Below are 16,937 nucleotides of genomic sequence, written 5' to 3'. Positions count from 1 at the left end.
TTCACACGTCCGCAATTCTGTTCTGAATTTTGCGGAATGGAATTGCGGGCCCATTCATTTCTATGGGGACAGACTTTGTCCCGCTCGGATTCGGAATTGCGGATCTGCACTTCCGGGTCCGCACTTCCGTTCCACAAAAATATCGGACATGTCCTATTGTCCTCAATTGCAGACAAGAAAAGGCATTTTCTATATAGTTCTGGCAATGTGCGGATCCGCAAAATTCGTAAAGCACATTGCCGGTGTCCGTGTCTTGCGGATCCGCAAAACACATACGGATGTCTGAATGGAGCCTTACAGGAAGGTGATCAATGACGGGGGTGATCAGGGAGTCTATATAGGGTGATTTTTTTTTTTTCCTGTGCAGCTTGGATATTCAATATTTTTTAATTTTATTTTTTTGTAGAAAAAATCTCCTCGTGAGAGTAACAGGCACCTGAGCAGCAGTAGTTCTGGGACCCTTTCACCATCAGGTTTTCCAGCGCAAAGCCCTAAGCATGAATGGAAAATAATTGCTTCAGATAAGAAGTCAAGTAAGTGTTAAATTTACCAGTTCACAATCTCCTGTAGCTTTAAGAAATAGATTTTTACCCCAGGGAGAAGTTATGTAACTTCCCAAAGACTAAAGGGTTTGTGTTATGTCAAACCGTTGCAGATTATGTGCTTTTTTTCACCAGATTTTGTTTGATTAAGTTTTTTGTTTGTTTTTATTGCGTGGATTTCACCCTTTGAAGTGAAATTTGACAAAACTGCAACAAAAAACGGAAAAAAAAACGCATGCAGTTTTTTGTGCAGAAATGCACAAAAATCTGCATGAACATGTGTGTATAATTTCTGTTTTCAAAGCTGCACACATTGCAGATTACGTTATATATTTTTTTTCCCATGCTGATTTTCATGCAGAAACCATAGCATAATACCGTACCTGCACAGTGAATGAGGTTTGACAAATCACATGTACACTTTGCTTTTTTTGTTTTCTTTCATGCAAAAATTTACCTGCTGTCCCGATTTTCAGAACCACAGCATGTCAATGGTCTGTGTGGTTCCGCACCTTTATGTAGAGTGGTTTTCCCCATTGACTTGATTGGGGTTTACATAAACAGAAAATCCACAACAAAAAAGTGTGATAGTGTGGATTTATGTACGTTTTCCATTTCATCCACCATGACGGCTACACATGAGATTGACCTCTATAGGGGCAGGAAGTTTTAAAGGCCACCACCCACTCTCACCTTCAGTGTTTCCTGTTCCTATGGAGCACCTCACAGAGAGACCTCCCGATGGGAGGTGGTGATTTTATGCCAATTTTATTTTTTTAGATACCTTTTAAGAAGAGAGGGTTACTTCTTGTCCTCCTTCCCCTCTGCCCTCCTGCGGTTCCTACTAAAGCTGGGCAGAGGACATTATATACAGGAGTAGATTCTCGTCCCTGAACAGCAGGGGCCTGTTTTCACTCCATAACACAAGGTTTCCCTTCTGTGAGGAAGCAGACCGGAAAAAGAGAACACTGCACGCCGTCCCTCATACGCGCCGCAGTCTACGCTCTGTTCCCATCCTTGCCGGAGGGGGCGGAGCCTAGGATCATTGTGGAGAGCGCGCGCAAACACTGTTATCGGTGGACGCCGTGCTGGGTGAAAAAGAGGCGGTGAATTCGACCTGCTGCTGCCTCTACTGTGTTTCCTGCTCCGGCGATATAATGTCAGCCCTTGATGTCCCTGCAAGCCAGATGGATACCGCAGACCCACCCTCGGCTACTCCTATCGTGAGTTCCCCTGTGGGGAAAATATCTGTGACCTTGCATATTTCATGTGTTTTTAAAATATCTGATGCCATCTATCCTCATGGAAGTTAAATCTATGATCCTCATGGAAGTTAAATCTATGATTCAAAGTGAAATAAAATCCTCTTTGGCTTCCCTCAAGTCTGTCCCTCCTATGCCTCCTGCCAAAAAATCCAAAATGTCGGTTCCATGCTCCTCTGATGCAGAGGACATGGATGAGGAGGCTTCCACCTCTAGACAAAATATAGAAGATGATTTATTGTCTGAGTGGGAAATCGTGGAAGATGAAAATAAATGTTACTTTTCTTCTGAGGATATTGAGGATTTTCTGGGGGCTGTGAGAGCTATTATGGGCATTGAAGATGTTCAAAAGCCCCGATCAGCTCAGGATGATATGTTTGGGGGACTTAGAGCGAAAAAAATCCCAAGTTTTTCCTGTAAACGAAAATATTAAAGACATGATTCTGGATGAGTGGACTGATCCAGAAAGAAGACTGGGAGTCTCTAGAGTTTAAAAACGGGTGGTTGTTAGATCAGGCTGAAATAAATTTAAAAAAATGGGACCCCAACGATTGACGTTCAGGTGGCAAAAGTTGTCAAAAAAAACTTCCCTGTCATTTGAGGATTCGTCACAACTAAAGGAACCAATGGAGAGGAAGGTAGATGCTCTTTTCTGGCTGATCCCGCCGCAGAATCGGTCAGATTTGCTGCTAATGATGCAGCACTATCAAATTTGGCGAGAAGGGCACTTTAGGTAAAGTCTTGGAGGGGATGACAGGACCTCCAAAGCTAAACTGTGCTCTATTGCGTTTTCTGGCGAATGTTTTTGGGCCAGTTCTAGATGCAATCCTAGAGAAGGCTGCTGACAGGAAAAAAGGGTTCCCAGAAGAGAGCAAGAGACCTTTTTTGTCCCTTTAGCTCTCAATCAAGATCCTATAGGGGAAAGGGAAAATCAGGGCGATGGAGCTATCAGAAAGGGGGAAAAGGCAGAGGGTTCCTCCTTAATCCTCAGAACAAACAAACCGCAAAACAATGACGCCAGGGTAGGAGGAAGGATGAGAAATTTTCTATCTCCGTGGAAAGACGTAACCCAGAATCCTTGGGCCTTAGACATCGTAAAAAATGGCTACGGGATAGAATTTTCCTCAACCCCTCCAAAAAGATTTCAAATAACATCCCACAGTCAGAACGTGTTAGCAAAAAATTGGCAGGGAGTGCTAGACTTGAAAAAATCAGGCATGGTATTAGAAGTTCCCAAACCAGAAAGGGGAAGGGGATTTTATTCAAAGTTATTTTTAGTCCAAAAACCCGACGGATCTTCCCATACTATTATAAACCTAAAAGGGCTAAACAAATCTCTAACCTACAGAAAATTCAAAATGGAGTCAATTTCATCAATAATTCCCCTAGTCAAAAAAGGAGCATATGACATCCATCGATCTAAAAGACCGATGTGCTAATGTCAGCAGTACATAACGGTAACAGTATGCTTTATAACTCCCTGCCTGCTGCCGTTCTCTTAAAATAAAGACTTTTTTAAAATATGCTAATGAGCCTCTAGGTGCTATTAGGGCATTGTTTCAGCACCTAGAGCAGGGGTGCACAACCTGCAGCCCGGGGGCCACATGCGGCCCTTGATACCATTCTGTGTGGCCCCCAACCATCTGGTAACAGACATGTATGTCTAGGACTTGTGGCTGCTCACATGTATTTTTCATGTATTTCTCCCATTTAGATGAGAGTCCTGGAAGTGTAACTAGACATTAATGGTATATAATAATGTGTGTTCAATATGCCATAAGTACAATATTTCAGTTGTTAATACACCTTTAAATTTTAATTTCGGCCCTCGTCATGGGTTCAGTCTGGCAATGTGGCCCCCAACCAGGAAACGTTGGGCACCCCTGACCTAGAGGCTCGGTCTATGCACCCTTTTTTCACACCCAGGTCCAGTTGATTGACTTTCGAGTTCTCCTCAGTGTCCTGTAAACCCCACGCCTGCGCCGGCCCTTTTAGTATTCGGCGCAGTAAGGAAGCCGGCGGCAGGAGCGCATCCTTCACTCACTGCGCCTGCGCTGAATACTAAACAGGACGGCGCATGCGTGGGGTTTACGGGACACTGAGGAGAACTCGAAAGTCAATCAACTGGACCTGGGCATGCCAAAGGGTGCGTAGACCGAAGCAACGCCCTAATAGCACCTAGAGGCTCATTAGCATATTTTAAAAGTCTTTATTTTAAGAGAACGGCAGCAGGCAGGGAGTTATAAAGCATACTGTTACCGTTATGTACTGCTGACACTAGCGATGTGCTAATGTCAGTCAGCTACATAACGTTATTTCTCATGACAGAAACCCTTTAAATCCCAGAGAAGAACCATGGGCTGTCGACGCTCTGTCAGGTGGACTTGGAACCTCGCAAAAGCCTTTCCTCCCTGGGCCCTAATCCCTTGGGTCTCGCAGAAGATTTTAACTGACCCAGTAACAGTGATACTAGTGGTCCCCTAGCTGGTTCTCCATCCTAAAGGAGATGGCTGTGGAAGAACCGTGGAAAATACCATTTCAGAAGGACATTCTATCGCAGGGCCCAATTCTTCATCAGGACCCCAGCCTGTTCAAGCTATCAGTCTGGATCATGAAAGCGAAATCTTAAAAAGTAAAGGGCTGTCGGAAGAAAGAAGTCATTTACTACTTTATAATCTAGCAGGAAGAAAGTCACTTCGGCTATATATCTCAAAATCTGAAAAAGATACTGTAGTTGGCTAGGGGAGGTCTCCCTGAATAGGTCACCCCCATGTATCCAGAAAATTTTAGATTTTCTCCAGAGGGGGTTGGATATCGGCCTTAGACCTAGTACGCTAAAGGCCTAGGTCTCCACCTTTGGGGGCTTTCTATGACATGGACTAAGCCAACCATAGATGGATAAAAAGATTTTATAAGAGCTGCCTCCAAACTAAGACCATCTCTAACCCCAAGGGTTCCTCAGTGGGATTTAAACTTTGTCATGAGATGACTAATGAAGTCTCCATTTACTCCTTTATCGGACATTTCAATTTAACACCTTTTATTTAAAGCAGCATTTTTAATAGCTATAACATCAGCTAGACTCCTGGGAGAAATTCAGGCCCCCTTCTGCCGAGAAACCGACATTTCAATTTTTCCGAACAGAATAGTACTGAGATTAGATCTGGGTTTTCTTCCAAAAGTGGTCTCAAATTTCCATAGAGATCAGGAAATCATCCTACCTTCCTTTTCTACAGACCCACAAAATTCAACTGAAGTACAGTTCCAGCTCCTTGACATATGATACAATTATCCAGTACCTGACAGCTACTAAAGAATTTAAGAAGGACGACAACCTCCTTATTCAGTTCGCAGGGCCTCCATTGGTCGTTGGATTAAAACCACGATATCCTGCTGTTACTCAATGGTGGGTCTTAGTAGTCCCGCTAACGTTAGAGCCCATTCCACTAGGGCAATGGCGTCTTCTTGGGCGGAAAAAAGCTGACGTTTTCCTTGACTGGATTTGTGGAGCTGCTACCTGGTCAAGTATAAATACATTCATAAAGCATTATCGTATAGATGTCTCTGCTTCTACAGACCTGGCCTTTGGCCAGAAAGTTCTGCAAGCTTTTGCCCCCCCCCCTCGGCAAGTAATCTGGTAGTTCTCATGTGTAGCCGTCATGGTGGATGAAATTGAAAACCGTAATTTGATTTACCGATAATTCTGTTTCCTTGAATCCACCATGACGGCTCGTATATTCCCTCCCTTAGTTGATCAGATATTGAGTATGAAGAGATACTCAAAAAAATATATAATAATAAATATATACAGTACAGACCAAAAGTTTGGACACACCTCATTCAAAGATTTTTCTTTATTTTCATGACTATGAAAATTGTAGATTCACACTGAAGGCATCAAAACTATGTATTAACACATGTGGAATTATATACATAACAAACAAGTGTGAAACAACTGAAAATATGTCATATTCTAGGTTCTTCAAAGTAGCCAACCTTTGCTTTGATTACTGCTTTGCACACTCTTGGCATTCTCTTGATGAGCTTCAAGAGGTAGTCCCCTGAAATGGTTTTCACTTCACAGGTGTGCCCTGTCAGGTTTAATAAGTGGGATTTCTTGCCTTATAAATGGGGTTGGGACCATCAGTTGCGTTGAGAAGTCAGGTGAATACACAGCTGATAGTCCTACTGAATAGACTGTTAGCTGCTTTTTTATTGCCATAATACAAATTCTAAGTAAAGAAAAACGAGTGGCCATCATTACTTTAAGAAATTAAGGTCAGTCAGCTGAAAAATTGGGAAAACTTTAAAAGTAAGGGCTATTTGACCATGAAGGAGAGTGATGGGGTGCTGCGCCAGATGACCTGGCCTCCACAGTCACCGGACCTGAACCCAATCGAGATGGTTTGGGGTGAGCTGGACCGCAGAGTGAAGGCAAAAGGGCCAACAAGTGCTAAGCATCTCTGGGAACTCCTTCAAGACTGTTGGAAGACCATTTCAGGGGACTACCTCTTGAAGCTCATCAAGAGAATGCCAAGAGTGTGCAAAGCAGTAATCAAAGCAAAAGGTGGCTACTTTGAAGAACCTAGAATATGACATATTTTCAGTTGTTTCACACTTGTTTGTTATGTATATAATTCCACATGTGTTTAATTCATAGTTTTGATGCCTTCATAGTCATGAAAATAAAGAAAACTCTTTGAATGAGAAGGTGTGTCCAAACTTTTGGTCTGTACTGTGTGTGTGTGTATATATAATGTGTATATATATGTATGTATGTGTGTATGTATGTATATATGTATGTGTGTGTGTATATATATATATATATATTTTTATTAATTATATTATTGCACCCACTTTGGTAATTTGTGAGCCAAAACCAGGAGTGGAGCCTACAAAGACTTAGGGCTGTATTACACCAACAAATTATCTGACAGATTTCTGACCAATCATTGGTCAAACGACCATTTAAACACACAGATCTTTTGTTATACACACTATTGGTCTGATTGGATAGATATTGGTCAGATAATCTGTTGGTATAATACAGCCTTTAAGGTATAAGGGAAAGATTTGCACCTGTTTGCATAGAGCTGTACCTAGTTTTGGCTCTAAATCACTGATGGAAATCACTGATGGAAATCACTGACCAATGTTCGGTCAGGGATTTTTTTTTTTTTTAGCCAAAACGAAGTGAGGCTCTAAATCTAAACAAACACAGAACAGGTGCTGATCTTCCCCTTATACCTTATGTCTCTGGAGTCTCCAATCTTGGTTTTGGCTCACCATCACTGATGGGAAAACACTGACGTGTGAATGAGGCTTGAGGCATAAAAGTGGAAGTGTATGTATTGAAACGTGTTGAGCAACTGATTCAAATAAAAAAATACTGAATGTTATAAAATAAGTTGCCTATCTTACTGAACCCCTGTTGGTCTCTTCTTCCTGCCCCCCTCATCATGCAGGTAATGACTACTCTGGCAATTGCTTGCCACAGTGCTGACCCACCTCAGTGAATGATTGGCTTAGCAGTCAGTTCCTGCATGTTAAGAGGGACCAGGAAGCAGAGGCCGGTGGGAGAACTGTCTGAATGGGAATAATGGGGTATCTGTAGAAAATGATCAAGAAAACGTGGCCAGTACTCGGTAACCTTGCTCCTGGGTCAACTGCAAGAATGGGACCTAAACATTTTTCATCTTTCAGAAAAAACCTACTTATGTCTGGCTGTGCTCAATAGCACACTTTGTGTCATCTTTCTGCATGGCCGCAGTACTCCATTGAGCTCGCCGTCAAGTACTCCTCGATTAATGAAGAGTCTAAGTCTTGAAATCCCACCAGATGACTCCAATGACAAAGCAATGTCACCTATGCATTATGCCCGGTCAGGGCTGGGAACAGCTGAATTAAATGGGAAGCTCATAGCAGCAGGTAGGTGATGTGAATTTTTATTTTTTTTCCCCCTGTTAATGTGGGTTGTACATAGCAATAAAATTCTTATCCCCCTCCCCCATAGGTGGCTATAATCGAGAAGAATGCTTGCGTACAGTGGAATGTTATGATCCAGACAATGACACATGGACCTTTTTGTCTCCTATACAAACACCTAGAGCTCGATTTCAAATGGCAGTTTTGATGGTACGGTCAAATTGAATCTATATATTTGTAATCCATGGCAAAATACGTGATGTGTGGACCCAGCCTTAGTCTACAAGAAGGGTTCTGAATTACTTAAGGCATTTGAGCAGGGCAGACAGCAGTTTGATTTGATAAAGCCCTGAGATTGCTTTCAGCAAAAAACATGATTTGATACAGTTGTTGTCAACTCTGCAGGGTGATCTGTATGTTGTTGGGGGATCAAATGGTCATTCTGATGATCTAAGCTGTGGAGAAAAGTATGACCCTAAAGCCAACACATGGGCATCTGTTCCAGAGCTCAGAACAAATCGTTGCAATGCAGGTAGTCCATTGTCTTTGGTTTCATATCTGTAAAACCTGTTAGCAAGTTCACTAGTAACAAAACTGAAAACCTTTTATTTGTTTTTAGGAGTTTGTCCCCTCAATGGAAAATTGTATATTGTTGGAGGCTCGGATCCTTATGGTCAGAAGGGACTCAAAAACTGTGATCTGTTTGATCCTTTAACAAAGTCATGGGCAAGTTGTGCTCCCCTAAATATCCGTAAGTATCTTGGTTGTATGTCTATACAGTTTGGCCATGTCAAGATGATCCCCCTTCTGTGTATATGCCTTTGGGGATTCTGCAGCAAAATACATGTGAATGGGATTTTCAAAACTCCCACAAATGGCAGAAAAAATTCCACAGAAAAATGAACTTGCCGTGGAATTTCAGATCTGATGGAATGCTCATCATGTTGCCGAAAAATGCAGGTTTTTTGAATACTAGGTGTGAAGTCGGACAGTGAATGTGTATAAGGCCTCATGCACACGGACGTGTTTTTTTTTTTTTTGCGGTCCGCAAAACGGATTTCCGTTGTTCCATGATCCGTGACCGAATGAAAGTCGTTTTGGTGTCCGCCTGGCCGTGCGGAGCCAAACGGATCCGTCCTGACTTACAATGCAAGTCAATAGGGACGGATCCATTTGACGTTGACACAATATGGTGCAATTGCAAACGGATCTGTCCCCATTGACTTTCAATGTAAAGTCAGGAGTCCCTATTATACCATCGGATCGGAGTTTTCTCCAATCCGATGGTATATTTTAACTTGAAGCGTCCCCATCACCATGGGAACGCCTCTTATGTTAGAATATACCATCGGATTTGTTAGATCTTAAACTTATATCCGACAGTATATTCTAACACAGAGGCGTTCCCATAGTGATGGGGACTCTTCAAGTTAGAATATACTACAAACTGTGTACATGACTGCCCCCTGCTGCCTGGCAGCACCCGATCTCTTACAGGAGGCTGTGATCCGCACAATTAAACCCTCAGATGTGTATCATAGTAAGAGATCAGGTGCTGCCAGGCAGGAGGGGGCACACCCCCCTCCCTCCCCAGTTTTAAATTCATTGGTGGCCAGTGCGGCTCCCCCCTCCCTCCCCTGTATTACTGTACATTTATTGGTGGCCAGTGTGCCCCCCCTCCCTCCCTCACCTGTATTTAACTCATTGGTGGTCAGTGCGGGCCCCCCCTCGCTGGGACTCCCGATCGGTAACCATGGCAACCAGGACGCTACTGCAGTCCTTGTTGCCATGGTTAGTTAGCAATTTTAGAAGCATTATACTTACCTTCGCTGTCTGTGGCCGGCCGGGCGCTCCTCCTATTGGTAAGTGAAAGGTCTGTGCGGCGCATTGCTCATAGCACAGACCTGTCACTTACCAGTAAGGTAAGTATAATGCTTCTAAAAATTGCTAAGTAACCATGGCAACCAGGAATGCAGTAGCGTCCTGGTTGCCATGGTTACCGATCGGAGCCCCAGCGATTTAAACTGGGACTCCGATCGGAACTCTCCGCTGCCACCAATGATAGGGGGGGGGGGGGGGGGTTTTAATTAGGAGGGGGGCCCACTGGCCACCAATGAATGTACAGTAATACAGGGGAGGGAAGGGGGGCCGCGCTGGCCACCAATGAGTTAAATACAGGGGGGGGCACACTGGCCTCCAATGAATTTAAAACTGGGGAGGGAGGGGGGGGTGCCCCCTCCTGCCTGGCAGCACCCGATCTCTTACAGGGGACTATGATACGCACAATTAACCCCTCAGGTCCGGCACCTGAGGGGTTAATTGTGCGGATCACAGCCCCCTGTAAGAGATCTGGTGCTGCCAGGCAGCAGGGGGCAGTCATGTACACAGTTCGTAGTATATTCTAACATCACTATGGGAACGCCTCTGTGTTAGAATATACTGTTGGATCTGAGTTTTCACAAAGTGAAAACTCAGCTCTGAAAAAGCTTTTATGCAGACGGATCTGCGGATCCGTCTGTGTGAAAGTAGCCTACGGATCACGGACGCGGATGCCAATCTTGTGTGCATCCGTGTTTTTTCACGGACCCATTAACTTGAATGGGTCCGTGAACCGTTGTCCGTCCAAAAAATAGGACAGATCATATTTTTTTGACTGACAGGAAACACGGATCACGGCCGCGGATGAACTGTGCATTTTCCGAGTTTTCAACGGACCCATTGAAAGTCAATGGGTCCGCAGAAAATCACGGAAAACGGAACGGCCACGGATGCACACAACGGTCGTGTGCATGAGGCCTTACTACATGAGGCCTTGCTACATTTTCCTATTCCCCTCCCAGAAAGAGTTAATAAAAGTTAATCAGTAAGTTATGTGTACCCCAAAATGACACCATTTAAAAACTACAACTTGTCTCACAAAAAATATTCCCCCATACAGCTACATAGATGAAAAAAAAAATGAAACCATGAAAGAAATAGCTTGGTCAGTACTTCCGAAAACGGGCTGGGCATTAAGGGTTAAATGTCTAATATATGCACCTGTAGCCTTCTCACTATGTACAACAAATGTAGACACCCTAAGAAATATTAATGGTGTGTCTATGGAGTTTGTTGTGGTTATCAGTGCCCAAATTTCTTCCTTGGTAATGAAATCCAATTGCATTCTTTCTGAGGATAGATTTGAATGGGTTAATAGCTTTAACAGTTTTATATTTTTTTCCCCCTCTCCCTTGCAGGAAGACATCAGTCTGCTGTTTGTGAGCTTGACAATCATATGTACATCATTGGAGGAGCTGAATCCTGGAACTGTTTGAATTCAGTAGAGCGCTATAATCCCGAAAATGACACTTGGACGTTAGTTGCGCCCATGAATGTAGCTCGCCGTGGTGCAGGAGTTGCAGTTTTCAATGGTAAGATGTTTACTTTTCTTACAGAAAGATATCTTTGATTAGATCTGTCCACTTGGTGTATTTGTTTTCCAGTTTAGTTCAGTAGTATTTCCATCCAGGACGCAAACGTGGCCTTATAATGGTGAATCTTTAACAGGGTAGAACACACCTAATCAGTTGTCTTTTCACCATTATGCTATTAAAATAAAACTGCCTTGTGTACTTGGGTACATCCATGCAGGAACATGGTTCACCTTCTTGTACTAGGGGTTTATCCAAACCAGTCAATCCTTAACTCCTTCGTTACCAGCGCCATACATGTACGCTGCTGGAGTGATGGTTGAACATGGCGTCCGCACGCACGTTCAGCAGGTGTCATGGCCGGCGGGTCTCCTCTGTTTCAAACAGCAGAGATGCGCAGCTAATTACCACGACCGCCAATAATGCCGATCGCGGTCATTAAAGCCTTTAGGTGCCGTGATCAAGTGAGATCACGGCGTCTAAAAGGTGAAAAACCCAGAAGCGCTTCTTACCGGCATCCTCTGCAGCCAATGAGGATGCCGGTAATTGAATTCAATGTACTAGGTCTCGCTGAAGAGACCAAGGGTATTGAAGCAGCAGATGGCAGGCAAACATTAAGAAATTAATCCCATTAAACAAAAGGCACAATACCGCAAAATAACTATTATTTACAATCAATTACCCGCATGCCTATGGTAAGATTAAATACAAATGCCTATAAAAGAACTACCAGACCGCATGAAATCAATATTGTATTTTATTTGATAAAATAGAATAAATAACAAAACAATTGCAGGGAAAAAGCGACATCAACCAGAGGGTGGGGGCACAAAGGTACTAATTCATACTGCTCCAACTGAAGTAGAAGAATATATAAAGTGCAAGTCTGATTACAAACAGTGCTACAGATTACAATGCACAATCAATTACCCATTATCTGTAGCACTGTTTGTAATCACTCTTGCAGTTTATACTTATTTGCTGAGAGCCATATTTTTTAAAACATTTTTAGGCGATTGTCTTAGGTAGGGTCTCCATTTTTTTGCAGGGTCAGATGACTGGTACCATTTTGGACTAATTACGCCTTTTTTATCGCTTGGTGTTACTTTTTGTGAGGCAAGGTGACCAGAAAATGGCTGTTTTGGCACTGTTTATTTTTTTTATGGCGTTCACCTGGCGGGATGGATCATGTGATTTTTTTTATTTTTTTTTGGAGCCAGTCGATACAGCCAATGTGTTACAATATAGAAGTAAGTGTATTACACTGAGTAATAAACTTACAGCTTGCTTGCCTGTGAGATCCAGGGGGCTGAATCTCAAAGGCTGACAGCCATGATGCCTAAGGAAGGCATTGGGCTGCCATCCAAGCCATTGGGTCCCCGTCACAGCAGCGCAGGGACCGGTTACACACGCGGACGCATCAGGGTGCCGCAGTCAGCAAGGTTTAATGCGCCAGCATCTGGGTTTTGACCAACGCTGGCGCATACAGCAGGGGTTTGGCTATCAGTGACTGCCGGACCCCTGCAGCTGATCGGACGGGCGCAGCTCCTGCCCCCGCCTGATTAGTCCACCGTAGATGTACAGCCCTGGGATTTCTGACCCAGTTCCCAGCGCCGTACGTATACGGCGCTGGTATCCTATGGGTTAAAATATAAAAATTATTTTCCATTACAGTGAATCGCATAACGGAAAAAAGGGTCAAAATTGCCAATTTGCCATTTTTTCATTGCTTCTCTTACCCAAATTTTTTTTTATTAAATGTGATCAAAAAGTCATACACTCCAAATAAAAACCTACATATTGTCCCACAAAAAGTGAGCCGCCAGACAGCTCAGTTTAAATTTTATTTTTTACTTTTACACTATTTAGACATAAAAACCTATACATATATGGTATCGTTGTAATCGTATTGACCCAGATAATGAAGGGCTGTTTTTTTCCCCAATTTCAACCCATTTGAATTTTTTTCCCCACTACATTGTATGCCATATTAAATTGTGGCATTAAAAAGTACAACTTGTCCCGCAAAAACCAAGCTCTCATACAGCTGTGTGAATGGAATAATAAAAATGTTATGGCTCAAGGAAGGTAGGGAAGAAAAATAAAACCACAAAAACGAAAAAACCTCCATTATCCTAAGGGTTAATAAACCTTTCTAAAGCCCATAGCCCTCTGGGCGTAGCACGTTTTGAGACTGCATTGCGGTTACGGCCACTTTCACCTCTATGTACATTCTAATAATTTGTTTTCCCTCAACAGGTAAACTTTATGTAGGGGGTGGGTTTGATGGCTCTCATGCTCTAAGCTGCGTGGAATCCTATGACCCTGCCAAAAATGAGTGGAAAATGGTGGCAAGCATGTCGTCTCCAAGAAGCAATGCTGGTGTAGTAGCTGTCGGAAATTATATATTTGCTGCTGGTGGATTTGATGGAAATGAATTTCTGAACACCGTTGAAGTTTATAACGCCACTTTAGATGAATGGAGCCCATATACCAAAATGTGCAGATCATAGAGAACGTAGATGTAGATTTTTAGCTCACATTTTGTCATCTTACACCAGCAGTTGGGTAGTGTACATTTGGATTGTAAATACTTTATTTCGGTTGGAGATTTGTTTCCTCATGTGATTGTCAATGAGGAATTTTAAAGAATTTCCAGCCTCCTTGAGGTAGTGTTTTTTTTGTTAGTTTTTTTTGTATATTTTTCATCTTTCTCTTGCACTGAAATGTAGAGTGAATTTTCTGAACAAAATTTCTAACATTTGATGTTTTTTAACTGTATGCAAATAGTTTCCCTCAGTACAGAATGTGCTTAAAGAGCCTTATTAAATCTCATGCAAGACTGCAACCTTTAAAGTGCAGGATGCCAAACCATATTCTCAGATTGCCTTTTTATTCATTTTTGTAAACTTGAAATGAAAAGCAGAAGTAACTATGCTGAAGGAGAGAATTTCTTTTTCATTCTATACTTTAGATACTGTGTATTTAATAATGCATCATTTGTTCTGTAGACTTGTGGGGTGGTTTGTCAAGAATATTTCCACTGTTTTAGTAAAATAGGCTATTCCTTGGCAGCTTTTTTGAGATGAAATATTTTCTGGAACACAGCAAGTGTCTTGAAATGTGTAAAATCAAGCAGGTTTATTTGCAAATATTGATTTGTGTCTTAAAAGCCAAACAATTTCTGTATGTTCTGTAATATGAATAACTTTTCTATCGCTGCTTAATGTACATGGTTCTTGAATAAAATGGACAATTGAATCAACAAAATATTGCTTATTTTATAATGGGTAATTATGAAGGAATTTGGAAACTTGGGTACAACATTGCTGCAAAACATTCTTAGTGTTGTCTAAGGCTACTTTCACATGTGCGTTATTGCTGTCCGGTTTTGAGATCTGACCTGGGATTTCAAAACCACAGTAAAACGCATCTATTTGAATAATACAACCGGCTGCGTCTGTTCAGAATGGATCCAGTTATGTTATATCAAAAATGAACATACCGGATCCAGCACTAAAACCATTGCAAGTCAGTGGGCGCTAGATCTGTTTTTTTTTTCAGACATGAAAAATAACAATCTGCCACCATTGACTTACATGGTTTTTGGTGATGTTCAGGTTCCCATACCACACACACAAACCCTGTGCCTTGCATGGGAACACAACAAACTATAACCGAATGCATTCTGGTGCACTCCGATCCGGTCTGTTCCGTTTTGTCCCCATTAAAAGTGAATGGGGACAAAACGGAAGCGTTTTTCTCTGGTTTTGAGATTCTCTGCCGGATCGAGAAGCAATAACTTCAGCTCATCGGAACCAATACATTCTTTCTAATACATTACAGAGCTCCTGCTCCGTTCAGTATTGGAACAAAGTTTTATGTGAATCCCTAGTGATAACCCACAGACTGACATTGCTACTGAAGAGGGGGACAGGTCCCCAAAACGCGTCATATCCTGTCCTATTCTTCCCATTCAATTTTGTAAAGAAAAGATCATTAAAACTATTTTGCACACTAAGTAGAAGAACCCGAACGCCGCAGACTCCAGTAAGTACTCGGCTGTCAGACATACTTAGGATCGCAATCCTATCCAATCCTAAGCCGCGAGGTGGCGCAAGTGCACTGCAAGGACAGAGAACGCACTGCAAGGTACGAACAGGAACAAAGTGGAGGTCTGTGTACATGGCAACAATAACTTCTCAGCAACCAGCTAACCTACTGATTTTAGCTAGATAATCACCCAGCGATACAGCTAGGTATCAGAGGGGCACAGTGAGTAACAGCAATGCATGCAGCGTTCACTTAAATGGTCATTATTTTCAACAAATTATTATAATTGAACAGTTTATAAACAAGAGTGACAACCACAGAGATATACAAGTACAAAATAAAGTAAAAGTGGATGTTTATATCTGCTGCCAACAAAATCAAAGTGGACACATACACGAAATTATTGAAAACAAAAAAATAAAAAAAATAACGCTACAGTGATAGTATATGATGAAAGTAGGGCATTTAAGTAGAAGCATGCAGTGGTGATTTTCTCATCTCAAACTATTTATTGAAACAAAAGCCAACAACCGTGGTGGGTATACCCCCACAAAAATTTCAATGAAAACGATGTCTCATGCTGTCCACAAGTCGACTTATTGTCTTATAAGGCATGACATCTTACTATTCTTGAAGGGCGGCCCTCGGGTCATTGAGGTTCTGGGGTACAGAGTTACGAGCCTCTACACGGCAACTCATCTGATCCCATAGGTTTTCAATGGGATTCAGTTCTGGAGAAAGTGCAGGCCACTCCATTTGAGGTAAGCCAGTTTCCAGAAGCCATTCCCTAATGAAACCTCAATGAGCTGGCGCATTGTCGTCCATGAAGATGAAATTAGGCCTGTATTGTGTTGCTCTACATCTTGCACTTTTATATATGTTTTATATTGTTTTATTTATGCTATAAACTGTTTCTATGAAATATTTTTAACCCCTTAGTGACCACCAATATGCCTTTTTACAAAGGTTACTAAGTGGCCTTAGGCCAGGCCGCAATAAAAAAAAAAGTGCAGCGGGGACTCTGCTCTCACATGGCAGCCTTGCTCCTGCTCGAACTGCCCGGACCAGCAAGCATGCTGATCCGGGCAGTTTAACCCTTTACATGTTCCAGGCAATGACGCCCGTCGCATATAAAGCGTTCACAGAGGGAGCAGACTCCCTCTGTCTCCCATCGGCACCCCGCCAATGCGATCGCCGGGTGCCGATGTGTCTAAAGGCTGGCTGGGGTCCTGTATAGGCCCCAAGCCAGCCTTGAGTATTTTCCAGCAGGCTGTGCTCACTGGCGCAGCCTGCTGGTCAATGTCAGTAAAGCACTAACATTAAAATGCAATGCACAATAGAGATTGTATTTTAAAAGCAATCAAAATGTCTGTTTATAGTCCCCTTCTGGGACTATAAAGTGAGAATGTACTTAAAAATTATACCAATGAAAACTACAAGCCCTTACACAACTCCATAAAAAAATGGGTCTTGGGAAGCGGCGATGCAAAAAAGATTTCTCGCCCAATTTCCTTGGGGGACACAGAAGACCTTGGGTATAGCTCATCTCCCTAGGAGGCGTGACACTAAGTGAAGACTGTTAAGCCCCTCCTCCACAGCTATACCCTCAGCCTGGAAAGAGAGACTGCCAGTTTTTGCTTAGTGTCCAAGGAGGCAAGACACTCCCTGCTCTGCAGGGCTGGTTTCTCCTTGTTTCAATTTTAGATTTTTACTTTGTTTTATTTTCTTTTTGTTCCAGATCATCA

General features: G+C 42.6%; 1 protein-coding gene across 1 annotated transcript in view; it reads left to right on the top strand.

The window, feature by feature from the left end:
- Positions 1-14,403, top strand: part of LOC120979705 (influenza virus NS1A binding protein) — a 68,456-nt gene extending 54,053 nt beyond the window's left edge. The window contains exons 9-15 of the mRNA XM_040408640.1: positions 407-533; positions 7,508-7,732; positions 7,818-7,939; positions 8,135-8,261; positions 8,349-8,480; positions 10,966-11,139; positions 13,399-14,403. Of these exons, the coding sequence (XP_040264574.1) occupies positions 407-533; positions 7,508-7,732; positions 7,818-7,939; positions 8,135-8,261; positions 8,349-8,480; positions 10,966-11,139; positions 13,399-13,652 (1,161 nt within the window). The 3' untranslated portion in view covers positions 13,653-14,403. The remainder of the gene's footprint in view (positions 1-406; positions 534-7,507; positions 7,733-7,817; positions 7,940-8,134; positions 8,262-8,348; positions 8,481-10,965; positions 11,140-13,398) is intronic.
- Positions 14,404-16,937: the final 2,534 nt, after the last annotated feature.

Source organism: Bufo bufo, chromosome 9 (genome assembly GCF_905171765.1).
Source record: "Bufo bufo chromosome 9, aBufBuf1.1, whole genome shotgun sequence".
NCBI lineage: Eukaryota > Metazoa > Chordata > Amphibia > Anura > Bufonidae > Bufo > Bufo bufo.
The sequence above is the reverse complement of the archived record's forward strand: the minus strand, read 5'-3'. Positions and strand labels throughout refer to the sequence as shown.